Consider the following 27,917-nt stretch of genomic DNA (forward strand, 5'->3'; position numbering starts at 1 on the left):
TTCTTTGACGGATTTGAGTTGCACAGAATCACATGACAAGGGAAATAATCTTTATTTCAGTGGTGCCTTGCTCTAAAAGTAATTCCTGTGCGACTTTAAGAAAAGTGTGGTTATTCATCTTTCTTCCCAGGTTATTCTTGCTGCTTAACCTCCCTAGCGGTCTGATTATGTCCATATTTCTGGACTCAAAGCGGTACATTTTTTTGCATGGAAATATGTATTTTTTTTATTGTAGGCCTGTAATTCTTAGGAATAACTCACTGAAATCTGTCCGAACAAGAGTCTAGTAAACATCCCGGGTATGATAAAAATTTGAAACACAAAATCATAAATTATAATTTAATAAATAATCATAATATAATAAATTTAATTCCATAATATCAGATGAAAAACACTGAAATTTGAAATATAGCACCAAGTTCGCACATCACTGAGCAAAGTTGCAAAATCGTTTTCAGTGATGACGAATTTCCCCAAGAATCATTATCGCTCAATTGTGCAAGTAGTTCTAATTTACTATCGCTGTTCTCTAGCTGGTCTAAAACCGATTTTGACCTAAAGGGACGCTTTTTGGACGCCATGGACATTTCTCAGTTTCCAGGCAGAAAGAACAGTCAAAATGCAGGCAGGGCACAGGACAAAGCACTAGGGACAAAATGTATGTGAAATGCATTGATACAGTAATGTTTTACTATGTGATTTTAGTGTATTTAGTGAATGTCACTTTTTGTCATTTTCAAATTTCCCGCCTGTTCCGTCCCCCGTACGTCCCGACGTCGCAGGGAACGGAACCCAGATAACAGATGCCAGCATCCGCCGGAGGACATTACAGGAGACACTGCAGGAGGGACATCGCGGGAGCGCAAGACAAGGTAAGTGAAGAACAGATGCCGGAGCAGCGCCGCATGGTAAGCCCAAGTGTAGCTCGGGGTTACCGCTTGTGGAGCTACACTTGGGAATACCACCAGGGAGGTTAAAAGCCCTCCTCCCAAGCACATTCCATTCACTTCCTGAGTGTAGCAGAAACACTCATTCTCACTTGTGTGTTTTGTTTTTTTTTGCCCGTTTTCACACGTAAATACACATCACGCAGCCCATTCATTTACCAATTCTTCGTAGTGTTTTTTTTTTGGCTTTATTTTTATGTGGTAATCCAGCCTTTAACTATTTCCATACCGGGCACTTTTACCCCCTTCCTGCCCAGGCCATTTTTCAGGTTTCAGTGCTCTCACACTTTGAATGACAATTGCTCGGTCATACAACATTGTACACAAACTAAAATTTTATCATTTTCTTCACACAACTAGAGCTTTCTTTTGGTGATATTTAATCACCGCTGGGGGTTTTGTTTTTTTTTTGCTAAATTAACAAAAAAAGACCAAAAATTTAAAAAAAAAACACGTTTTTCTTTGTTTCTGTTATAAACGTTTGCAAATAAATAATTGTTCTTCATAAATTTAGGCCGAGATGTATTCTACTACATGTCTTTGGTGAAAATAACCCAAATTAGGATGTATTATTTAGTTTGTAGGAAAGTTATAGAGTTCACAAACTATGGTATAGATCTGAATATTGATCAATCCTAAGTACTGACAGCCAATCTAATTTCTTGAGGTCCAAGAATGTCAGAGCAGTACAGATATCCCCCAAATTACCCCTTTTTGTAGAGTAGACAGTCCAAAAAACTCGCCATGCCTCTTATGAAATACGTTGAAGTTGTATTTTTTTGTCATAATTTTTCGGAAAATTAAAAAAATTTTCACAATTTTTTTTTTTTTTTTTTTTTACATACTGTCACCAGTGCAGTACAGCATCATCATATAACTGGCGTGGTGATCAGGGACACTGACTGGTGACAGTATAAAAAAAAAATATATATAATTTTTTTTTATTAATTTTTTATTCCTTTTTTTTCTTTTTTTTAAAGATTTTTTCATTTTTCACTATGACCAAAGTAGTATAATGTTACCATAGTAACATTGTACTACTATGGGGAAGTGATCAGTATTTTTTTTTTTTTTTTGTACACAATTTGCTTATAGCAAAGAAATACTTTGCTATAAGCAAGCATTTACCTGAATGACATTGATTCATTCAGGGTTTTTTTTTTTTGTGCTTAGCTATGATTTGGCCACGGCTAATCACATGACATGTGCATGTGATCGCTGTAACCATTCACAGCTAGACACTAGTATACAATGGATGGCATGAATAAAGCCATCCATTGTATACAACTGTCATGTGACCTGCTGTGATTGGTCACAGCAGGTCACAAGGTACCGGCAACAGGGCCGGTACTCAGATCTGTCATCGGCCGTGTCCGAGGTACACGGCCGGTGACAGGCTGCGCGGCTCTGCAGGTGCGCAAACTGCGCATGCCCAGGAGGTCACCATATGGCGTCCACCCGGAACGCTGAAGGATTTTGCCGCCCTCCAAATGGCCATTGGCCGGGCGGCCAATGGTTAAGTCTGGTTTTTTTTCAACAGCACAAAATTTCCTACATATGTAGCAGTTAGAAGGTTGAGACAAACCATTTGCTGTTCTGTATTTAAATCCACTAGTACATCTAACACTCCCCTTCCCCTAGACTGACAATCCTACTTTTCAAAGTTGCCCCCTTTCATCATCCATCCAGAGTGGGCACTCTAATGCAGGCGGTGTGCTACTTTCCAGGTCAACCAGGTGAAAGCAGGGAAGTAAAAGCCTCAGAAAGCTAATGCAGCCACCACATCTAATAATCGGTTAGCTGCGGTTTTTGGTTTTGGGTTTAATACCGCTTTAAAGTTCTAGCTTTTTAATTTAGTGTTGTAGGTTTGCTGAATCGTATATGTTCCTTACATTCACTATTTTGCCAATTGTATTACTGCTTACTGAGTGGCAATGCTTACCTATTGCCATTCAGCAGAGCAGCTTTGTAGTCATGCCTATTGTTCCCATGTGCTTGTAGTCTCCCCCTGTTGTCTTACATGCACATTCCTGCTGTACTGTGAAGAAACCCGTTATGGTGATAGAGCGGTACCACTGTGTAAGAGGCAGGAGGGGGTGGGCACATTTGATACCATTACGGTGGTCACATGATTGGAATGTCCGCTTCTGCCTGACCATTAAATCCTATGGAACTGTTCACACTGGTCAGTTGTGGGTGTTTTGCGTTTTTTAAAGTCTGACTTGTTGCATTTTTTTTTGCATGTTTGCTATAAAAATAAAAATTGCACCTTCCCATTGGAAATCCATGGATGCATTTTTGATTCATTTCAATAGGAAGGTGCAATTTTTATTCAATTTTGTTTTACTTGCACGTCAGGTGACAAAAGCAGCAAAAATGCACTTTTGTTTTTAGGGTCCCTTCACACCAAAAAGTGCACATAACTGCACGTTTTTGACTGCATGTTCTCATGCATTTGAATTGTGTTTGACATGCGTTTGCATGTGTTTTGCACTGCATTTATCATGCAGTTGCAGTGCTTTTTGGGTTTGGCTTTCTTCTATTTCCTTTGAGGTCCCTATTTCTTCCTAGTTTGTAGAGAGAAGCATGTCCCATCATTGGTGCAGGCAGACAAGGGTTCCATGTGATCACTGGGGGTCCATATGATCACTGCACTGTGTTCTGAAAGACTTGGACTGATATGGCTATCCTGATAAACACATGGAGTCATCAACTTGCCAGTGTTCTCCTTCTGTCTGTCCATTTCTTCATAATCTGGGTAAATTCTTGCGGTAGTTTTCTCCCAGATCTTCCTTTTTTCTTCTGTTGTTTTTGTAATGCTTAGGTCTGGGGTCACAGAGCACCGTGTTCTCCAGGACCATTGTCATTAAGTTCTCTGCATTTATGGGTGACCTGTATGCCATTATGGCTGTACACTGGCTCTCCACACACACCATGTGCACAAATTCAGGAAACGGAATGAGGAAGGGCAGGTTATAATATTCACTAATTAAAAGAAAAAAAATATATATATTCATTTTTTTTTTCTTGGGAACATTGTGGTGAAGTGCAGTGCATTTGAAGCGCATCTACAGTGCAGAAAAATGCAACCTGCTCTACTTTTTTTTTTTTTTTTTTTTTAAGCTGCAGTGATGTGAACTCTGCCTATAGGAGTACATTGATTATGACTGTCTATGCAGTTGGAGTGCAGTCCAAAATGCAGACAACTGCATCCTACTGTGTTGGGTGTGAAAGGGCCCTTACCTTGTTTTTTGCAACTGAGCCTTGTGAAAGTAGCTTAAGGCCAGGGTTCACACTGTTGTGTGGTGATACAGACGCATTACAACTTTAGGCTTCTAATTACAAAACTCTTAGGTGTGAATGGGGCTTTACAGTTTGATATTTTTTCATACTGGTTACTTTCCATGCATCCTTTGTAGTGACTTTGTTATATTGTAGGAGCCCATTCACACTAGTGCGACTTGTTCTGCGACTTTTAGGTCTATAGTCGCATGAAAAGTCACACCCCTTGTTTCCCAATAAGTGCCATTCATATCTGCAACTTGATAGTAGTTCCTACACGACTTTTGTGCGACTTGAATAGACTTCAGTGTAGACTCTCAAAAGTCGCATGAGTTGCACCTGAATGTTATATATGTGAATTGTGTGCGACTTTGAACAGCATAAACAACCTTCCTTGGTCAAAGCCAAAGTCGCACTCATCCAAAGTTGCCTCAAGTCGCAATGAAAATTGCGTAATTCTGCAGTCGCACAAGTGTGAAAGGAGCCTAACAAGTGTTCCTATACTGTTGTGCAGGATGTGGTTTAGGCCACATAAACTCCTGTGCTTTTACCTGACGATGTGTAGGTGCGAGAAAATCAGTGGTGGATCCTGGTGATTAGCTGCAGGAGGCGGCACCATTGAAAACATGAGGTTGCCAACCTCTGCCGCTAACTGCTGCCACTTGCATGTAATCACTATGCTGCGATTATCTGCAAGTGATCGGCCTAGAACCTAAACTGCATCCCAGGCTGATCACTCGCAGTAATTTCCGCATAGCGATTACATGCAAGAGGCTGCAGTTAGTGGTGGGAGCCGGCTGCCTCATGCAGCTGATCGCCGGGACCCACCGCTGACTTTATCGCATCTACACTCTGTTGGGCAAAAATGCAGGTGTAAATGTAGCCTTATTTTGCAGACTTGCACATTCTAGATTTTAGTACTGTTCTAATTGATCTAGACCACTTCTCTGTCCTTGGGCTGCATTCACACCAGAGCATTATGTAGCTTGAAGCTGAAAAACACTCAAACTTAAATCAATTATTCCCTATGGTGCTTGTTCACTCCTGACCATGTAAATGCTTGTAACTCAGAAAAGGTCCGGAGATTCTTTAGTAAGTTAAATCGTGCAGATTGCATTTTTTTGAGTCCTATAGAATTGCATTGGTGCACACATTTTAAAACGGTTCTAAAGGTTGTACCTTTTACAGTAAAAAAAAGAAAAAAAAAAAAGAAACCTGCTATACTTACCATCGCTCAGGGCAGTGGTTTTACACAGAGCCCCAATCCTCTTCTTTTTGGCTCCCTTCGCTTCCACCTCCTGAATGCCCTCAATAGGAAGCCTCTTGCTATGGGGGTACTCAAGCAGGTTCCCTCCCAAGCCACACTCTTGTGAATGAACATTGTCCATTCACACAGAACGTAGCTAGGTCCTCCCCCGCTTTCTCCTCATGTGGCTCCCGTTGCTGTGTGAGCCAATGGAGCTTCCTCCTGACTGAATTTGACTGACAGCAGCGGGCGCCAATGGCTCCTGTTGCCAGTCCCTGTGTGAAGAGGTAGAGAGGAGACTGCAGCTAGGCACAGCGGTGGTCTGAGTGAGAGAGGCAAGTAAAAGGGGGGCAATTCTGCTGCCTAAACATACTATTTTTTTTTTTTTCTTAATGCAGGGAATGCATAAAGGCAACAAGTTTAGGCTTCAGAGCGACTTTAGAGATGATCTCCGTTGTAATTGCAAGAGCTGTGCACTTTGCCTCTTTAAATTGGCCCTGTATTGCCTATTGAACATTTACTGTTTGGTATGGGTTTGCCTACAGCAAGTATGTTGCACCTGTTAATTTACAGTATACAATCTCCACATAATAAAAGTAAGGCCATTTAAAGCAGGTAAAATAAGTACTGAACACGTTACCATTTCTCTGTAAATATATTTCTAAAAGTGCTATTGACATGACATTTTCACCACATGTTGGTAACAACCCATGTAAACCATACGTACAAAGAAACCAAAACAGATAAGTTCAGAAATTGTTGTGTAATACAATGGAATGGCAGGGAAAAAGTATTAAACACGCTAACTGAAATTTATTTAGTACTTCGTACAAAATCCTTTGTTGGTAATGATGGCTTTAAGACGCCTCTTGTATGGAGAAACTAGTCGCATGCATTGTTCATACTAGTTCATTATGACAGACTTACCTTTACATGGAGCCTTCCAGCACAGCGCCATCTTCCGGGTTCATGGGCTCCGGCTATATGAATGGCCGGAGCCGCGATGGCATCAGTCCCGTGCACGAGAGCCCTCGGCTGTGACACGGTTTGGCACAGCTATGCTGTTCTTTCAGAGCGCACATGCCAGTGACGTCACCGGCTGCATGCTGTGTGAATATCTTTAAACCGTGCAAGTTTTGGAGATATTCAGTCCCTACAGGTAAGCCTTATTATAGGCACAACTTGAGACTTCACTACCGCTTTGAGTAATGCACTGCTAACTAGGCCCATATAGTCACACCACTAGATTAATTAATGGTTGGGTATTGTGTATTACTGAAATTCATCAAAATAATTCAAATGAGGCCACTCAGCAGTTTTCCCCAGCTGCTGGATGGCTCAATCTATAGTTGATTTGACTACTTGCTAAAAGTCATTTTACTATTTCTGTTCAATACCTACGTCATTCTCCACTATATAGTCTTCCTTCAACTGCCCTACTTTTTGTGTGGTCTGGTGCGATTTCAAGTTGCGCGCTCCCGCTACCCGGAAATGCAAATCGTGTGTGTTTGCACATCACTGTAGCAGAATTTCTACTATAGGGCGGCAGGAAAGCGGTTAAACACTGATAATTAACAATTTGATGCCCGGCCAATTGCAGTATGGCGTCCAGAAAAATGCACTAGCTTTCCGGGAGGCCGCCATTTGGCATACTCCCGCACATGCGCAGTTCGCACGCTTGCACGATCTGTCACCGGCCGTGTACCTCGGACATGGTCGATGACAGATCTGAGTATCGGCCCTGTTGCCGGTACCATGTGACCTGCTGTGGCCAAATCACAGCTAAGCACAAAAAAAAAAAAAAAACACCCTGAATGAATCAATATCATTCAGGTAAATGCTTGCTTATAGCAAAGTAATTCTTTGCTATAAGCAAATTGTGTAAAATAAAAAAGAAAAAACTGATCACTTCCCCAAAGTAGTACAATGTTACTATGGTAACATTGTACAACTTTGGACATAGTGAAATATGAAAAAAAGATCTTAAAAAAAAAAAAAAAATGTAATAATAAAAAAAATTAAAAATATCTATTTTTTCACACTGTCACCAGTCAGTGTCCCTGATCACCGCCATGCCAGTTATATGATGACGCTGTACTGCACTGGTGACACTATGTAAAAAGAAAATAGTGAAAATTTATTTTTTTTAATTTTTCATTTTCCGAAAAATTATGACAAAAAAATTACAATTTCAAAAAACTCGCCATGCCTCTTATGAAGTACGTCGGACTGTCTACTCTGCAAAAAGGGGTCATTTGGGGGATATCTGTACTGTTCTGACATTCTTGGACCTCAAGAAATTAGATTGGCTGTCAGTACTTCAGGATTGATCAATATTCAGATCTATACCATAGTTTGTGAACTCTATAACTTTCTTACAAACTAAAAAATACATCCTAATTTGGGTTATTTTCACCAAAGACATGTAGTAAAATACATCTCGGCCTAAATTTATGTAGAACAATTATTTATTTGCAAACTTTTATAACAGAAACAAAGAAAAACGTTTTTTTTTTTCAAAATTTTTGGTCTTTTTTTGTTAATTGAGCAAAAAATTAAAACCCCGGCGATGATTAAATACTACCAAAAGAAAGCTCTAGATGTGTGAAGAAAATCATAAAATTTTAGTTTGGGTACAGTGTTGTATGACCGCGCAATTGTCATTCAGAGAGTGCTGAAACCTGAAAAATGGCCTGGGCAGGAAGGTGTAAAATTGCCCGGTATTGAATTGGTTAAAGCGCTTGTTTGTCAGCATAAATGTAAATCTTTGCATTCTGGTTCTTGACTGTAATTTGCTGTATTCACTCATTTACTGCCAATCAAATAGGCACACATTTTTAGAGCCAATTATCTGTGCGTTAACTTTCTCCTTTTCTTTACATTTTTATGTAAAAGGCTGCAGAATACATTCTGGAAAAGGTTAAGAGGGCAGAGAAAAAGTTGGAAGATAACCCATATGACCTCAACGCATGGAGCTTTCTCATTCACAGGTTTAGTGACCTAGGATTACATTACGTTCTCTCTGTCCCAAAAATGGCATAACATTACTCTTGGTCTGTACACATGTGTAATTCTGTACATGCTGTTTATTCAAATTCTAGAATCTGCCTATAGACAAAGCCCGGAAGACTTATGAGCGTCTAGTGCCCAGTTCCCACGTTGTGGCAGATTCTGGAAACTTTACATTGGAGCTGAGGTTAATATATATATTTTGTTTTGATTTTTTTTTTTTTTTTAATATTTTATATGGGTTTGCAAACACTACACTGCATTGACTATATCGAATTAAGACGGGACAACACACATAGAACACATTAGGTTCAATAATTTTTTTTATGTAAATCAGGTTTAAAATTTTAGCTTCTGACTTTGCCAACGTGCTACTACACTGATGACTGTTGTGTAGTAATACTGCAACAACATTAAAACATTTTAATTGTATGGAGTGCTTTAGACTTTTATTTGTCGTGTCAATTTATTGCCTCCTGTGTCATTTATTATTAGATCTAATCAAATTTCTACCCAATACTATTGCAAAATATTTTGAATGGGATCCTGGAAAAGTAGTAGTGTTTTATAATAAAATATTACGTAATGTTTTCATGTGGGTGTTGTAAAATACTATGTATTTCTTTAGCATTATGCCGTTTGCATGAGAAATAACCAACATTTCCTCCGCAGCTTTCATTCCAGTAGTTTACCACCTCAACAGTTACATACATTCTATTCAAAAGGTTTGACAGGTACCCACTCCCACTTCCGCGGAGTTGTCTTTCCCTCTTCTTCCCGCGCCGGCTTCTGTGACAGCCGGGTGCCCACTGCGCATGCGCGAGAAGCGCTGCGCTTTGTGAATGGCCCGGCGCCTTCTGGGACCTGTCATGTGTCCCAGAAAACATTGGACCATTCACAAAGCGCAGCGCATGCGCAGTGGGCACCCGGCTGTCACAGAAGCCAGCGCGGGAAGACTGTGCAGCGCTGGAGCGAGGAACAGGTAAGGCCTTAAGGGAGAGAACAGCTGAGCGGCCGGCCCGGTATTCTGACATGGTGGCGGCAGAAATACCGGACCGGCCGCTTTATATTCGCTCCATAAGACACACTGACATTTTCCCCCCTTTTTTTGGGGGGAAAAAGTGCGTCTTATGGAGGGAAAAATACGGTATTTCTTTAGCATTATGCCGTTTGCATGAGAAATAACCAACATTTCCTCCGCAGCTTTCATTCCAGTAGTTTACCACCTCAACAGTTACGTACATTCTATTCAAAAGGTTTGTGATGCTCAGCAAAACACCCAGATTGTTGTACTCTGGGTAGCTGTTTATTGATGTTTAAATGTTTGGAATGGAAATGGTTTAGCACATTTTGTTAGATGGGTTTTAAACATGCTTTTTATGTTGGCACTCACTATACATTAAATGGGAGTTCATACAAAAGACAGTAAAAATAATTGGGTACTGGTCTGGTGGAAGCTATTATTCCTACCTTTTTCTGAATGTCTGTCGGTTTTGGCATCCTCTGTATGCGAGGGGTTTACTGCATCAGAATAGGTTAAAGAGGAAGATGCAGATGGTTTAGCTGTAGGCTGACAGTACTGATGTGAATGTACAATATATATGTAAAGCGCTGTGTAAATTGACAGCGCTATAGAAGTACCTGAAATAAATAAATACTGATATGAATGGATAAAAATGGCTTCACTAGGGCAGAGCTTGGCTTCTGTCAAAGCGCTTTGACTAAATTGTCACACCACACTTTATTCACAGCTCTCCTTTTGATGATTCATTGTTTTTTTGTACACTTCTTAAAGTGAACAGTGTATTTATATATGGGGAATATCTAAACAATAAAAAATCTCTTGGGTCTTTGTACAACCTCTCCGCTATACATATAGTTTTTTAAAACTGAAATCCAGAGATTCAGCCTTTGGAAATGTGCAGAAGTCAGAGGTAACGTATCTAATTGAACTTAACTCGGTGTGTGGCTGAATTCCTGAAATTCAGCTTTAAAGTGGCTGTTTACTCAAAAGCTAACTAAGGCTAAACATTAAACTCCAGGTAGGTCTGCCACAATCCTTCCACTTCATAAGATCAGGTTCTGGTCCGGCTCATGAGATAGCAGAGGTGAAGATTGGATGACCGCACATAGACATTCGTAAGATCCAAAGGTTTTAATCAAAGGAGAACTAGTGTTGGCAGGCGCTTAATCGTAACACTTTACAAACAAGTGTTCTACCATTTAGATAGTTTCTCAATCTGTCCAGCTGCAGCTGATCTGCGTTTATGTTCAAACAAAAAGACTCGCGTTAACCCATGAAAACAAGTAATGAATATATAACAAAAACAAATATCAATGCATATTGACACAATCTGAAGAGCTGAACAAAATTCTGTTTAGAAACATGGGATGCCAAGGAGGAGAGGGGCAACCTGGATTTACTAAAAAGTGAGTAACATCCCATTAATAATTTAACCCCATGGGGACACTGGTTTGTAACTGAAAAATCCAGTAAACCTCTCTCTTACACAGACTTCCAGAAAGGTGGCTATGCTTTTGGGTTCCTAACTGATTCTATAGCCTGTACTGAGTGCTGCGATTTTTAGTGTATTTATTTTTGTGATTTGTGGGAGGCAATGTTCTGAGCCTTTTTTTTAAGGTTTAATGTATATGTATACACTGAGCAATTTTAGATCGGATATCGCCCCCTACTGTTTTAAATATGCATTGATATGATTTGTTTTTGTTATATAGTCGTTATTTTGTTTTCATGAGTTTTTAATGTGAGTCTTGTTTTTTGAGCATAAATAAATCTTTTGGATCTTATGTATATCAAAATGCGGTCAGCCAGTCTTCATCTCTGCTAAGGGTAAACCTAATCCCATCCCTATTCTATCTAACCCTGTAAAGAAAAGATCTGTGTACTTACCCATTCTTAAGGAGAGATTGCACAGGGCTGCAAATGCCTGGGAGATGAGGTCGCTAATGGGCTTACTATGGGGCGTCTGTAGGCTGTCCCTCCTCTACACTGTAGGTACCGCTGACAGCTGATCATGGGACCGGAGCAGCTTCAGAATGGGCAGGTATACAGGTCTTTCTTTTACTGGGTGAGATTGAATAGGCTTAGAATGGTGGTGAGAGTAGGTTTAGCCTTAGAGTTTGACTGAATTTCAACTTTAGGCTCACATTTTTATTAATCATCTCCATTGTCTGACTGGCGAAGGTGAAAATGTTACACATCTGGCACTCCAGCTTGCACCGTGAGAATTTCAGTTGTGTGTGGAAGGCCTAAAGCTGGCCATTTACAAAGGTGCATGATTGCATGAGTGTTCCCCAACAGTTAGATTTTCAGGAGATCTGAATGGCATCAAATATGCACTTGTCTGAGTTTGTAGGGTAATCAAGTATTCTGGGATCCTTCATTTCAATCCTATTTCCTCTATTGTATTTCCAGGTTGTTGCACAGTATGGTCAGATTGTAAGGAACAGAAGAGCTCAGATGACATTTGAATGTATGGGTACAATGTGACTGCTCTGAGATTTTAGTGCAGATGTTTGCAGACTTTTGTGCAAAAGAGCAGATGCTTGGGTTGGACGTGGAGTTGAGAATGTGAATTAAGTTTCTGCCATGTTGTATGTACAGTATGTATTTAGTCAACCTTCTTTTTTTTTTTTTTTCTAACTGTAAGTAGATGATTCTTTTTCTATGGAAAGAACGAATCACTTCTCTGGTAGATCCCTTTGAACATCTGTTCTTTTGGGGTGCATGGAGGGAGGAATGTAATCTGCTCTGCCATGTTTACATTATCCGTACTGTTTAGACTAAGATGCATCTATGCTCTGTGCTGCCCACATTTCCCCCACCTCTTTCAATCTACAGGTTTGTGGGAGAGTTGGTTAATAGACATGCCTACAGATGTTTCCATCAAGGTCATGCCTGCCCGGTCAGTGATTCTTGTATGTGTGCCACATCCTATGCTGAGACTGTTTGAGAACTGGGGTTGTCACAGCTATGAATGAATGACAGTTCTACTCCAAATATGATCAGACATTTTATTGTGTGCAAATTAAATAGATTGTTATGTCATGGTGGTTGCACCTAAAAGGTATTTTAGTAGTGATAATACTTTCACTTCGAAGAACTGTCTTTAAAAGTTTTTTGCAGGTATAATAGGCAAGTACACCTTTTTAAGTACCTATCTAACTGCAGCATCCTTGCTGTCACAGCTACATTCTGAGAAGTTCTGACAAGCAAACCTTTGGCACATCGTGAAAGTGACAAAGCTTATCTGCTTCAAGTTTACCTGGAAGTATTAAAGCTTTACCTGTCAGAATGGCCTAGAATTCAGTTGTAACAGCAAGGTCTTGGAGTTGCAACTGAATAGCAGATTTCTATTTTAATGAGAGTTCATTTAAAGACTAATTACAGCTAATAACCATTGGGTTTGGTTCACACCTACAGGTGCAAGCAGCAGTGGGCTCTTTCCCATGTGTCATATGTAGGGTAGCCAATTCATTTCATCAGGCTGCACTACACACGAGAAACGCAGAAAAGAAGTCCATGACTTTCCAAAAATATGCTGCACTTAACCACATTTGTAGGGGTGCTATTGTCATTTAGTGGTGCCACCACGTATGTGTCTACTAAAACGCAGCATTCCTGACATACAAAGATCTGAAGCGGGCCTAAAATGTTATACTTGCCTGCTCTGTGCACTGGAATTGCACGGAGCGGACCCTAACCCTCTTCGGTCTCTCGATGCTCTCAGCCAAGCCTGTGAGCAGGGATTGCATTAAGGTAAACTTTAAAGTGTGTTCTTTATTTAAAAAAATTAAAAAATCTTTCTCTTCTCGGTACAATGATCTTGTGCGGAGCGGTCCCCTCTTTGGACAGAGGAGAGAAGAGCTTCAACAGCGCTGGATCAGTTTTTTTTTTTTTTTGTTTAACCATGAAGGTGCCACACATACACTATTTCTGTACTTTATGACTTTTCTTTCATGCTTCAGCTGATCATAAATGTGCAGAATTGTTCCGTCTGTGAAGAATCCTATAGTTTGTGGGTCAGAGTTGTTTGTGTGACTGAATTGTGTGCTTTGGCACAACAGGCAGATAAATATATTGGGCAAATCCTATTTTGTGACTTATCTAATATGGTTATAGTTTATTTTTCTGCTAATAGACAATGTACTTCCAAAAGCTGAACTATAGCCAAAAGTTTATTTTGTTTAGTCTGAGGAAGGCTTATAGCCTGTTCCAGGTTTTTATTGCTTTCTGTCCCTGTTTGGAAAATACACTTGCCGGCCACTTTATTTGGTACACTTGTTACATTGCCTGGTAACATAAATTGCTAATCAGCCAATCACATGGCAGCAACTCAACGCATCTAGGCATGTAGATGTGGTGAAGATGACTTGCTGAAGTTCAAACCGAGCATCAGAATGGGAAGAAAGGGGATTTGAGTGACTTTGAATGTGACATGGTTGTTGGTGCCAGACGCGCTGGTCTGCGGATTTAAAACAGAAAAAAAAAAAAATGATCATCAGGGATTTTCACACACAACCAGCTCTAGGGTTTACAGAGAATGGTCCGAAAAAGAGAATTTCAATTGAGTGACAGTTGTGTAGATGAAAATGCCTTGATGTCAGAGGAGAATGGGCAAGACTGGTTGCTGAGACATTCAGATGGTTGGGTCAGAATTTTGGCATAAACAACATAAAAGAATGGATCCATCCTGCCTTGTGTCAACGGTTCAGGCTGGTGGTCGTGGTGGTGGTGTAATGGTGTGGGGGATATTTTTTTTGGCACTAGCAAGGTGTACCTAATAAAGTGGCCGGTGAGTGTATAACTAAGGGTACACAGTACAGCTTTTTAGTAATATGGGGAGGAGTTAGAGCATCTGGTTTTTATTGCTTTTCCGATGATGCCTGCCTCTCATTTCTTATATGGCTGTAACAGGTGTAGGAAAGAAGTAAAAGCCCACCACCTTCCTTCCCCTGTGAGGTCACAGATGCAAATCAGAAATGCTGACACATCCCTTCCCCACACTATTCAAAATTGTATATTGGGGAAAAAAAACCCAGCTGTAGTAAGGACTCATCAGATGGGTGTTGATACCCATACTGCATGCTGAGTTGCTATCTGTTTGCATCTGGAGCTGCATGCAGGCAGCCTTTACAAGTGGATGCAGAAACAGCAGTTGCATGGACATAGCCCAGGGGTGGGCAAACTTTTTGACTTGAGGGCCGCAATGGGTTCATATATTGGACCCGGGGGCCGGACCAAGAGTAGATGAATTATGTGTATGTGTCATCCATAGTAAGTATAGTAATATTCCCCCATAGTAATTCATCCCCCATTTAGTAATTCATCCCCCATTTAGTAATTCATCCCCCATATAGTAATTCATCCCCCATAGTAATTCATCCCCCATATTAAGTCCCCCCTGTGTCAATTCACTTACCTTTGCTCCGCGCGTTCCTCTCGCCGTGTCCCGCGCCGTTCCGGTGTAGCATGAAAATCTGTCTCCTATGAGGATCTGTCCCCCTCGACGTATTTGCGCATGTGCCAGTTTCAGGCATTAGCAGCCGATCGGTGATCTCCGGCACATGCGCAGATACGTCGAGGGGGACAGATCCTCATAGGAGACAGATTTTCATGCTACACCGGTCTTCAGGGCGGACTGTGAGAGGAGCCTAGCTCCGCGGGCCGGATTAAAAGGTCCGCCGGGCCGTAGTTTGCCCATTGCTGACATAGCCGCATGTCAAAATTTGACTTGTGTAGGAGTGGGTGAACTGATATGAACATGGTGTATCTTTAAGCTCCTGCACAAGCTGCATCTCAGTTGTATAGACTGCCTGTGCGCACCTCCAAGGTGGAAGCAGACAGAAAAGAGTGGCTCAGCACACTGAATGGTGTCAATGCCTTTGCCTAACTTTTTTTATGCTTATTGTAGCATTTTCTAAATTTTTACTTCGCACACTTTGTGTAAATCCTAGTCAGGCCATAGATTATTTTTATTTCTACCACTGTGGGTTTCAGGACAGAAAATTGCTTGATTCCCCCATCAATGCAGACAGTATTGATGGATGAATCCCTCGTGAAACTATTGTGTTCTCCTGGTAGGGTGGCGTGGGGAGCTGTCCCTTCTGGGAGAACACACTGATTATGATGTCGAAATGTAAAATGCACCTAGGGGAAAAAAGAATTCCTTGAGAGTACAACATTGGGGGTACATTGTTGACCAGCACTTCAGAGAAAAAGAACTTGGGGATACTTGTTTCAGATTTCAAAATGAGCAGCCAGGCAGTGGGGAAAGCAAATAGAATTCTAAGATGCATCACTAGAGGGGTCACCAATAGGAAGGAGGTCCTGATTCCCCTTTTTATAGATCTTTTAGTTTAGACCTCATTTAGAATACTGTGTCCAGTTCTTGAGACCTCGCTTACAAAAAGATATTAAGATAGAACGAGTCCAGAGACGGGTAACAAATGGTGAAAGGTCTGAGGGATAAAACATCAAGAGCGACTTCAGGGGCTTGACATGTACAGTCTGGAGGAAAGAAAGGAAAGGGGAGACATGATTGAAACCTTTAAATACATCAAGGGGTGAATAAGGCTTAGGAGGGCAGTAGTTTCAACATGCAGCCGAAATCAAGAACATGGGGACCTTAAACTAACTGGAGGAAAGTTCAAAACTAATCTCAGAAAGTACTGTTTTACTGAAAGAGTAGTTGATGCTTGGAATAAACTTCCAGCAGAGGTAGTGAGCCAGTCAACAGTAAATAGGTGCAAACATGCTTGGGACAAAAAAAAATGGGTAGACTTGATGGAGAACTCGATCTTTTTGTGCCATCACTTTTCTATTATTGCTAGCAGCTATGGCCACTGACAATCACATGCTAAAAATTCATCATGGCTGACCGTATCCAAGTCAATCAATGGATCAACTTTGGTGCAATCAGCCTGCCCATAGATGGATCGAATTGCGGCTGGTTCCTGCTGAACTGGCCAAGATTCAATCGATCTATGACCGATCTTTAAACTTTTTCAGGCTCCTTTTGCTTTACTACTGTGCTCCTTCATTTCCATCCAATGCTCCTGATTTCAGAGAATGTCAAAGCAGACATTTGACCTGTGCAGGTTGAATCAGCATTCTTCTTTTAGAGCTGGTCAGTGGTAGCCAATAGTAGACTGAGCGTACCACAAAGTTCTGCTGTGCATACTCTGTACTGTCTGCAACAAGAATGTCTGCCTGCCACTAATGGAAGCATTAAACTAAAGCATAACTAGCTGAGCAGTTGAATGTATGGTTGAAACATGGGAACTGTTTTATCTGCCAGGGTAGTTGCATAGTTTTGCGTTGGACCCCTTCTGTCTGACAGTTGACAAGGTAATAGGAGCACCTCTTTAATTTACTTTTTAACTGTATTGTCACTTTTCCAGTCACATTTAAGAATACCACAGTATACGCTTGTGTTCCTATTCACACAGCATACCTAGATAGATGTACAGACAGTACCTTGGAAAAAGTATTCATACCCCTTGAAAGTTTCCTCATTGGCATGTTACAACAAAAACCGTAAATGTATTTTATTGGGATTTTATGTGATAGACCAACACAAAGTGGCACATAATTGTGAAGTAGAAGGAAAATGATAAATTTCAAAACTTTTTTACAAATATGTGAAAAGTGTGGTGTGCATTTGTAGTCGGCCCCCCTGAGTCAATACTTTGTAGAACCGCCTTTCGCTGCAAGTCTTTTTGGAGATGTGTCTACCAGTTTTGCACATCTAGAGTGAAAGTTTTGCCCATCCTTTACAAAATAACTCAAGCTCTGTCAGATTGGATGGAGAGTGTCCATGAACAGCAATTTTCAAGTCTTGCCACAGATTGTCAATTGGATTTAGGTCTGGACTTTGACTGAGCCATTCTAACACATGAATATGCTTGATCTAAAACATTCCATTGTAGCTCTGGCTGTATGTTTAGGGTCGTTGTCCTGCTGGAAGGTGAACCTTCACCCCGATCTTGTCTTTTTTTTTTTTTTTTGCAGACCCTAACAGATTTTCTTCTAAGATTGCCCTCTATTTGGCTCCATCCATTTTCCCATCAACTCTGACCAGCTTCCCAGTCCCTGCTGAGGAAAAGCATCCCCACTACTTGATGCTACCACCACCATGTTTCATGGTGGGTGTGTTTAGGGTGATGTGCAGTATTAGTGTTCTGCCACACATTGTGTTATGCTTTTATGCCAAAAAGTTAAATTTTGGTGTCATCTGACCAGATCACCTTCTTCCACATGTTTGCTGTGTCCCCTACATGGCTTCTCGCAAGCTGCAAACGGGACTTCTTGTGGCTTTCTTCTTGCCACTCTTCCATAAAGGCCATATTTGTGGAGTGCATGACTAATAGTTGTCCTGTTTTTGTTGTGTTTTTTTGTATTTTTTTCATTTTCGGATGATGGATTGAACAGTGCTCTGTGAGATGTCTCAAGCTTTGGATAATTTTTTTTTTATTTTATTTAACCTAACCCTGCTTTAAACTTTCCACAACGCTATCCCTGACCTGTCTGTGTTCCTTGGCTGTCATGATGCTATTTATTCACCAATGTTCTCTAACAAACCTCTGAGGGCTTCACAGAGCAGCTGTATTTATAATGAGAATAAATTACACACAGGTGGACTCTATTTACTAATTAGGTGACTTCTGAAGGCAATTTGTTCCACTAGATTTTAGTTATCAGAGTAAAGGGGGCTGAATACAAATGTACACCACACTTTTCAGAGACATTTGTAAAAAAAAAAAAAAAAAAAATGTTGAAAGCCATTTATCAGTTTCCTTCCACTTCACAATTATGTGCCACTTTGTATTGGTCTATGGCATACAATCCCAATAAAATACATTTATGGTTTGTAACATGGCAAAGGTGGGAAATTTCTAGGGGTATGAATACTTTTCTGTGTGTGTATATTATACACACACTATAGTCTCCAAAGTATTGGGACGCCTGCCTTTACACGCACATGAACTTTAATAGCATCCCTTAGTCTGTAGGGTTCAATATTGAGTTGGCCCACTCTTTGCAGCTATAACAGCTTCAGCTCTTCTGGAAAGGCTGTCCACAAGGTTTAGGAGTGTGTCTATGGGAATGTTTGACCATTCTTTCAGTAGCGCATGTGTGAGGTCGGACAAGAAGGCCTGGCTCACAGTCTCCGCTCTTTCATTCATGTTACAACCAAAAATGTAAATGTATTTTATTGGGATTTTATGTGATTGACCAATACAAAGTGGCACATAATTGTGAAGTGGAAGGAAATTGATCAATGGTTTTCAAAATTTTTTACAAATATCTGAAAAGTGTGGCGTGCATTTGTATTCAGCTCACTTTACTCTGATATCCCTAACTAAAATCTAGTGGAACCAATTGCCTTCAGAAGTCTCCTAATTCGTAAATAGAGTCCACCTCTTTGTAATTTAATCTCAGTATAATATACAGCTGTTCTGTGAAGCCCTTATAGGTTTGTTACAGAACATTAGTGAACAAACCGCATCATGAAGGCCAAGTAACACATCAGATAGGTCAGGGATGAAATTGTGGAGACATTTAAAACAGGGTTAGGTTATAAAGAAAATTCCAAGCTTTGAACATCTCACAGAGCATCTGATAATGATGGCACAACTGTAGACCTACCAAGACACGGTCATTCATCTAAATTGAAAGGCTGGGCAAGGAGAGCATTAATCAGAGAAGCAGCCAAGAGGCCCATGGTAACTCTTCCACCTGAGCTGTGGATCTCTGCAGCTCCACCAGAATCTGTCCATAGGACAACTATAAGTCGTGCACTCCACAAATCTGGCCTTTATGGAAGAGTGGAAAGAATAAAGCCATTGTTGAAAGAGCCATAAGAACTCCCGTTTGCGGTTTGGGAGAAGCCATGTGGGGGACACAGCAAACATCTAGAAAAAGGTGCTCTGGTCAGATGAGACCAAAATTTAATTTTTTGGCCTAGCTAAAATAGAATAGTTTAGATCAAAGCATATTCAAATGTTAGAATGGCCTAGTCAAAGTCTAGACCTAAATTCAATTGAGAATCTGTGGCAAGACTTGAAAATTGATGTTCACAGACCCTCTCCGTCCAATCTGACAGTGCTTGAGCTGTTTTGCAAAGAAGAATGGGCAAACATTTCACTCTCTAGATGTGCAAAGCTGGTAGAGACATACCGAAAAGACTTGCAGCTGTATTTGCAGTGAAAGGTGGTTCTACAAAGTATTGACTCGGGGGCTGAATACAAATGCACGCCACACTCTTCAGATATTTATTTGTAAAAAATGTTGAAAACCATTTATCATTTTCTCTCCACTTAACAATTATGTGCCACTTTGTGTTGGTCTATCATGCCAATAAAATACACTTATGAACATTTTAAGGGGTATGAATACTTTTTCAAGGCACTGTATCCTTTGAAGCTGAGGGAACTGAGCAATGACTTCATCAACTAGGTAGATTGCTGTGTGAGTCCAATTCATATATCCAACTATTGGATCACTATTGTGTTTTAATTTAAAGTGTCTAGAGATACTATGCTTATCAAATCCTCTTTGTTAAAGACCAGGATAGGTGAACATTTGAATAATATAAAAAGAGGATTTGATAAGCATAGTGTCTCTAGACACTTTAAATTAAAACACAATAGTGACCCAAGTTTAGCGACATTTTATGGAATTGAGAGAGTAAGGAAACATTGGAGGGGTACAGATCTAATCAAATATCCAAGGAGGAGACTTTTTGGATATATGAATTGGATTCGTTAACACCAAGGGGTTTAAATATAGATATCGATTTGAATTGCTTTCTGACTAATTTTTAACTATAATTGATATATAGGATATAGTTACTTGCTGATTATGGGAAGTGTATGATGTCAATTATCAATGTTGTGGAATATGCCTATTTTTGTACTGTTATCCATTCCCTGTTTGAATTTTAATTTGTATAATGACTGAAAAAAATACTGTGTTTTAAAGATTGCTTTTTGGAGTAGGATATGTTATTTGTGATTTATGTATTTTAATTTTATTTATTTTTTTCATGTGGGTAAGAGCGGAGTGATGCTTTAATCTGTGTGTATGGCCCTTTAAGGAGAGATGGATCATGGAGGGTCATGCACACTATGTTTATAATTCCTTTATCTCCACCGATGTTTGAGATATAAGTGGAGTGGATTGATTAAGACTTATTATGGTCCTCGTCGATCGAGCGCCGCTATGATTGGTGGTTCATTACCGCTATGCAGATTGTGTGCAGTATTTATACAAGTTACCTGACGTCTCCATCTGTACCGCCCCTTGATGATGTCGTGGTGATGAAACGCATTGCTAGTGGCCTACTCAATGTTGACGTCAGGACGCTCTTTTCCCAGTGTGTGTCGGAGGTGATCCGCGGTGAGCGGGGATCGTCCACTATTTCAGTGCTGTGTATTGCTGGTTAAGCTGGTGTCTGTCTGGACACCTCTCTTGTGAGCTGTTTGGCATTTTAATAAATATATATGTGTTTTAAATGTACTGCACCATTATGTTTTTTCTTTTGTCCCTGAGTGTGGTTCATTCATATATGGAGATATGGAGTTAAATGGAGAGATTCATCATGAGATCTTTGGCTGCAGAGTATTGCTTCTGGTAGTGATATGCTGTTCTTTATGCTGATTGCCATTATTGATCACCTGGACATGACTATTATTGAAAATTACTACTTCTAATACCCTGGATATCGTTCACCCATCACTCCCAGAGCACAAGTGCTATTGCTTGTCTATAGTTTGATCAGTATATAGTTCTGGTGAGTCCATCTAATTCATTTAGTGGTGGATTACTCACAGTGTTATGAATTCACCGAGGATTTTTTGAGTTTTGTTTTTGGACTTGCACAATTTATTATGGACACCTAATTATATGGTGATATATATTTTTATTGAGCACATGCCCTTATTAGATAATGTAGTAGAATATATCTCGGCCTAAATTTATGAAGAACAATTATTTATAACAGAAACAAAGAAAAACTTGGGGTTTTTTTTTCAAAATTTTCAGACTTTTTTGTTAATTTAGCAAAAAATAAAAACCCCAGCGATGAATAAATACCATCATAAGAAAGCTCTAGTTGTGTAAAGAAAATGATAAAATTTTAGTTTGGGTACAATGTTGTATGACCACACAATTGTCATTCAAAGTGTGAGAGTGCTGAAACCTGAAAAATGGCCTGGGCAGGAAGGTGTAAAATTGCACAGTATTGAATTGGTTAAATTACAAAGAGGTGGACTTTATTTACGAATCAGGCGACTTCTGAAGGCAATTGGTTCCACTAGATTTTAGTTAGGGGTATCAGAGTAAAGTGGGCTGAATACAAATGCACGCCACACTTTTCAGATATTTGTAAAAAATTTTGAAAACCATTGATCAATTTCCTTTAAAATTTTTAAAACTATTTCTAATTTCCTTTCACTTTACAATTATGTGCCACTTTGTATTGGTCTATCACATAAAATCCCAATAAAATACATTTACATTTTTGGTTGTAACATGACAAAATGTGGAAAATTTCAAGGGGTATGAATACTTTTTCAAGGCACTGTAAGTTAAGCTTTTGCACCCATATTTAGGGTGTAACATGTTCCGATGCACCCACCTCCCCTCACCAGAGCTTCTTGCTTTGTGAGAGTGGGTGGGTAAATCTTCTCCCTGCACCCACTGTCACAATTAGAAAATAGCGCAGCAGTGTGAGACTCCATCCACATGGCCGTGTCATTCATTCAGTTTCTGGTGAATAAATTAGACTACAAGTACCGTCAGCCATTGCACCTGACGGCCTGCAGTTCTCAATGAGCTGCGAGAATATTGGTGAGCATTCTCATAGTAAATTGATTCTTCCTGCCATTCATTAACTGCCTGTCCATATCAGAGGTAAGGGCAGACAGTGTACTGAGAGTCTACAGAATCCCATCATTGCAGCCCCCATCTACTGTTCAGAGGTGCAATGCTTTAAAACTGCAAATGTAAAACTGCAAATGTAAAAAAATAAATAAATGCACTTATTTTTACCTGTTTTGTTTTTTTTTTTTTTTTACACAAAATGCAAAAACGTATCCTTTACGATTACCACTGAAAGATGGTGGTGGTGGAAATGTTAAAAATGATGCCCAATCAACTGAGGGATCTCCCAGTGTTCAGCCTGCCCTGTTGTACTCACTATACAGGTCAAGGCTGGGTAACACCATAGGCTGTGCCATGGCTCTGGTCCTGGAGAGCACTTTGTGGTTAGCCAACAGTACACAAAGACTGGAAAGTGCCACAATGCAGAACTCAGATTTTATCTGTTCATATGGGGTAATCAGTGTGTGATTTACCTTCACTTCCTCTCCCATAGTCATAACAGAAAGTGAGGGAAAATTACTGCAAATAAATGGGAATTCCTTGGGGACCCCAAGGTCACCAGAACTAGTGTCCCCATTGGAGGATTTCCCCTCCATTACTTTTCTGGGGACAACCCAAAATTTAGGGTTCTTTTACTTTCACTTTTAATAAATGGTAACAAAAATAGAAAATAAAAAAAGTGTTCTAATCCATCTTCACTCTATCCAAAAAATAAAAAGATTTGTCTTTAGTTATACTTTCATTAGGAAATGAGATGAAAAGCCAACAGTCTCTGAAACAGAATGGCCAAGGCAAAGATTTGTCCCTTGAGGGTACTCAAGTCCAAATGTGGATTGAAACCAGGCTAGAGTAATGAGAAGATGCCTTCTACGAGTACTTCCTAGGCAATATAAGCTTTTCAGGAGCGATAGATTCCGCAAGAAGCTGACTTCACAACCTTCAAGAGAGTGGGGGATGACCAAATGAGATAGGCATCTGTCCCTTTGGACCTGGGATTCAACAGTCAAGTGAATAACTGCCAGGGACTGAAAAGCAGAATGTTGGACCATTCATTGGGCTAGAACAGCAGGATGATACTAAGTGTTCACACTTGTCCCTTGTTGCTTCCTTCATCACTGCTCAGTCCTGCAGTGACATATAGTGACCAGCAGGAGGAACTACAGCACATAGCAGGGGCTGCAGGCAGATGAGAAACTTCCGCCAGAGTCTAACTGTTGAACAAAGCAAAGATTTCAGGAAGGAAGGCAGGACAGGAGAGTCTTTTTCAGTTTATTTTAAAATCGCAACAGGTTTGACTTAAGGCAAGTTTTAACATTCATTTGTTGTTGCTTAAGGACATATTTAGGGTGTAATATGAAACACTACCACATTCCCCAACCAATTCCTCCCAGCTGGAGGGCGGCCAGTTTGACACCTGTGCATTAGAATGTCCGGTTTCCTTTTGAATTAATTGAGGCTGTAGGTGGCTCTACCCACAATCATGTATGAATTGAGACACTTCAAGTAGCAGATCTCAATGGAGCACAAGCGCAGTGATGAAACTGCACTTGTAGTCTAATGTTTACAACCCCATAACAAGATGCCAACGTATGGACTGTGGGTTGGGGGAAGAGTCTGCAGTAACCTGAGCATTGCACCTACCACACTTATCTTGGTTGCAATGCTCTGCCTGAGGAACCTAAAAATGGCACGGTGCTTATTTTTCAGGCTGGCGGGAGACCATTGAGAACGAATATTGTTCTCTGCTATATGCTAGTGGCAGTCATCTTAGGGAGGACAACAAACTTGTTGGATGCTGAAACCCCACAAGATCTCGGTAGCCATCTGGACTCCAAATTAAATAAATAGTGGCCGTCTGCATCATTTTGTGTGCCAGTAGTGTGGAGTCAGATAGGGAGAGAGCCCTTGTTGGATAGGAAGAGAGTAGAAGCAGAATTATGGATAGGGTTCCTGTTGCGGAGCATCACCTCTGCCAGCTTCCTGGCTAGTCTCTCCCACTGGCAACCAGATATCTGCAGAACATTTGGGGACGGCTGTATTACTTATTAACCCTACCACCTCTCCAAGGAAGTGATCCTCTAGCAGCCTGTCTTCTGTGTGACTCAATAACCTCACCACCTCTCCAAGGAAGTGATCCTCTAGCAGCCTGACTTCTGTGTGACTCAGTAACCCACCTCTCCAAGGGAAGTGATCCCTTTGCAGCCCATCTTCTGTACGACTCAGTAACCCCCACCACCTCTCCAAGGGAAGTGATCCTCTAGCAGCCTGTAGCATCGCGCTTCTGGAAAACTACTCCTGTATCGTCTATAGGATATATAGAACTATTGTTAAAACTGCCTTGTTTGTGCCTATGCAATTTCTGCAATATATAATCAGTGTTCAAATAACTCCAGGTAGTGAGCCCTGCCAACATGCAGGTTTCAACTCTAAAAATGTAACAAGTACACATTTTGCATTTTTATTAATGTGGGTGCAATTACTACATTTTTGGTAAAGGTGGACTATCCTTTTAAGACATCCCATTTATTCTGCATCTAATGGAATCCAGGATAACAGTAAACCATAATAGGGGCTCTAAACATTCACTATTCTATCCATAACAACAAAAGGGTTGAGTGTAAATATACTTTAAAGCATGAAAGACTCAAAGCACCATTAGGAGACCATAAAGGAGTATGGTTAAATAAAACCTGTGTCAATAGGTAGATACATGTGGCCTTCCTATAGTTGGGGGGGGGGGGGGTGATGGGAGTGCAAAAAGTGAGGGGAGAAAGGAGGGGAGCATGTAGGGGTGGGAGAGAGGGTTAAGACAGAAAGGGGGAGAGAGGGTGGGAGAAGTTGGGAGAGAGAATAAGTGAGAGGGACAGTTGCTACAGCACCCGCCTTGCTCAAGATATTCCAGGAACGTATGCGATGGGCATATTCTAGTTATTTTATGTGTAGGGGGTCAATTTATAAAATGTTTATTGGACCAAGGTGACAATCGTTTGTCCATCCTTGACAAATTTCAGATGGAAAGAGGGACTGGCCCACATAAACAGTTAGGCACCTACAACTGCAGCTGCCCACACCATTTCCAAGCCATTAACAAGCTGCAGAACTGATTTCCAGTTGCCAAAACAGCATTTCATAGAATGAGACCTGGTACAACCACAGCGCCAAGATGCTGTATAGCTTTGCCCACTTTAGTCAGGCCCACGCCCCTCTTCGATTGGGGTGTAGGGATCTTCAAGGTCTGAGTTCTCCCACATGTGGACCTCTGCCTTGGATCTGTATAGTATAGTATAGTGATGAATGTGCTGTATCAGGATCAATGCCTGTTAGCCAGGTCCGGTGCAGTCACAGCATTACTGGCCAATCCTGCTATCTTCTCGTGGGGTCTGGGTACAGTCTCTGCAGCACAAAGCCGAAAGGCATTGATCCAGAAAACTGATACCCTCTGCAACAGTAGCCTGGTGCAGTTTGTCTTCATAGACAAGATCACTGTACTTACTAAGAACCATCATTTCCCTTCCATCAACCATCACATAAGAACACCAGCAAAAAAACTGCCAATCACATGGTAGGAGGGGTTATATGAGGGAGTGTTAAAGCTTGGAGTGTCGTTGTCCAATCACATGAAGAAGCAGCATATAACCCTTCCATTATGATTGACAGCCTCTCCTGCAGTCTCTTGCATTACCTACCATACCACATGTGGAGAAAAAGATTACTGTCCTGCAGGACCCCCCAGGGAGACCTGAACCCCTTCTTAGGTGTCACTCTGAATGCCACTAATCGATAACAGTTCAGGATTAACCCTCCAGCAGGGATATACTCAGAGTCCCAAAGGCCCACAGTCCCGATCCTAGCAGTAAGCAACCACTTGGCTAGCAGCAGAGTAAAGGTAGAGTGCAGCCACTCTTTAAGCCTAAAGCATTCTCTGAAGCCTAAGCAGGAAGGCTGTATGCATCAACAACACACACTAAGCAGAGCATGCTCTGTGCAGGGACTGACCTTCCCTTGGCAGACTATACAAGGTTTCTGCCCTGAGTACTAACACAGCAGCTGTGGAAGTAGCAGAAGCCACAGCCCTCGGCAAAAGCGAGTTTTGGCAATGGGTTGCGACTTCCTATGGGAGCATGCAGCTGTCAACATACAGGGCAGGATTTTCCTAAAATAAAACACATCCAAAGCTCCTCTGTCATTCAAGGTCTCTTAAATGCTACTGTCTGATCATTGTATTTTTGAGGCATTTTCCCTTTTAAAGGGGAACTCTGGAGACTCTTTGCACTCCATACATTTTATCTCCAGCACAAAAAAAATAGAGAAAGCAATGGGCATAAATCGCTACTCGCCGCACATTTGCCAAGTAATTTTCCACGAGCCACAGCCATTCACCATCTGAAGCTGATGTGAACAAGGACACTGACACATCACCAGGCTGGCCCATCATGTGCACCTCAAAAGAGCAGAAACCCCTGAGGCTGCCCAAAAGAATACTGGGCTGTTGAAGCTGAAACTGCACATGGCAGGAACATTTGTGTTTAATGGCTGCAGCCTGTGACCTACCTGAAGTATAGAGAAACTCCAAATTTCCAAGAGGAAAATTCTATGTTCTAACTACTAGACACTAGTCTAACAACCGAGTTGTTCACAGCTGTGGAGCAGGTTTGGCCTCCAGAGGGGAACACCCCCTGGGTATAGACCTATGTTTGATAGAACCAAAGAAGTTGTGATGGCATAAAAATACCAAGTAGTCCATCGAGTCTGCCCCATTTTTTTCTTTTTTCATTTATACATGTATTTGGTTTTTTGTTTACTTTTTTTGATAGAAACATTAAAGGAGTGATAGCAGAAAATAGACCAGGTAGGCTGTCTTTACTTTTCAGTTGCACCTAACAAGCTACTCCTGCAGATGGCAACATACCAAAATGGTTAACTAAAGCAGAGTTGTGTCCTCCAATGAAATAATAGGAATACCTGTTGAGCTTGCCAGAAATGCAGTGTATATGTCATTTCATGTATGTTTAAAGCACAAAGAACCTTTATTTAATTTTTGTATGTAGGTTTAAATATACTTTAGATTCCAAATAGGAGAACAGCAGTGCTCTATAATCCTTAAACAACCATGGTTGCGTTCTTGAAGCCCATTGGGGGTTTGAAACCTTTAGAGGCATATCCCGCTAACTCCTGCTTATGATTTCTGGATTACTCTGATGGTGCCATCAGAGGGCAGGGTCTAGGAATAGGATTAGCCATTCTGCAGAGGCAATGTGGACTGGATGCAAAAAAAACAAAAAAACGGGACTAGGTAAAACTGAAGTCGCAGAATGCCTACGGTAAACACGATCATTCACAAATTACTTATCTGAAGAATAAAGTTGTTCAAGTCTAGTTCTGCTTTAAATCATTCGCTGATTATAGTTTCATATTAACCGTCATCTTTTCTCCACCTAAAGCTCTGCTGCCAGTCTTTATAACAGCCAGCTAATGCAACAATTAAACATGTAGAATTCTGGATGAGATGAAGAAAGATAAACAG

At 40.8% G+C, this 27,917-nt stretch overlaps 1 protein-coding gene across 6 annotated transcripts in view; it reads left to right on the forward strand.

The window, feature by feature from the left end:
- Positions 1-8,916, forward strand: part of LOC149445627 (uncharacterized) — a 78,934-nt gene extending 70,018 nt beyond the window's left edge. For 5 of the 6 annotated variants that reach the window (XR_016306367.1, XR_016306368.1, XM_089653542.1 and 2 more), the window contains one exon: positions 8,371-8,916. Coding sequence is in view for 4 of the 6 variants with exons in the window: in XM_089653542.1 (XP_089509668.1) it covers positions 8,371-8,517 (147 nt within the window). In the remaining 2 variants the exon portion in view is untranslated. The remainder of the gene's footprint in view (positions 1-8,370) is intronic. The other variant, XM_089653543.1, reaches the window with a different exon arrangement.
- Positions 8,917-27,917: the final 19,001 nt, after the last annotated feature.

The sequence above is a fragment of the Staurois parvus genome, unplaced genomic scaffold (assembly GCF_062004578.1).
Source record: "Staurois parvus isolate SC_StPar_1 unplaced genomic scaffold, SC_StPar_1.0 ptg000715l, whole genome shotgun sequence".
NCBI lineage: Eukaryota > Metazoa > Chordata > Amphibia > Anura > Ranidae > Staurois > Staurois parvus.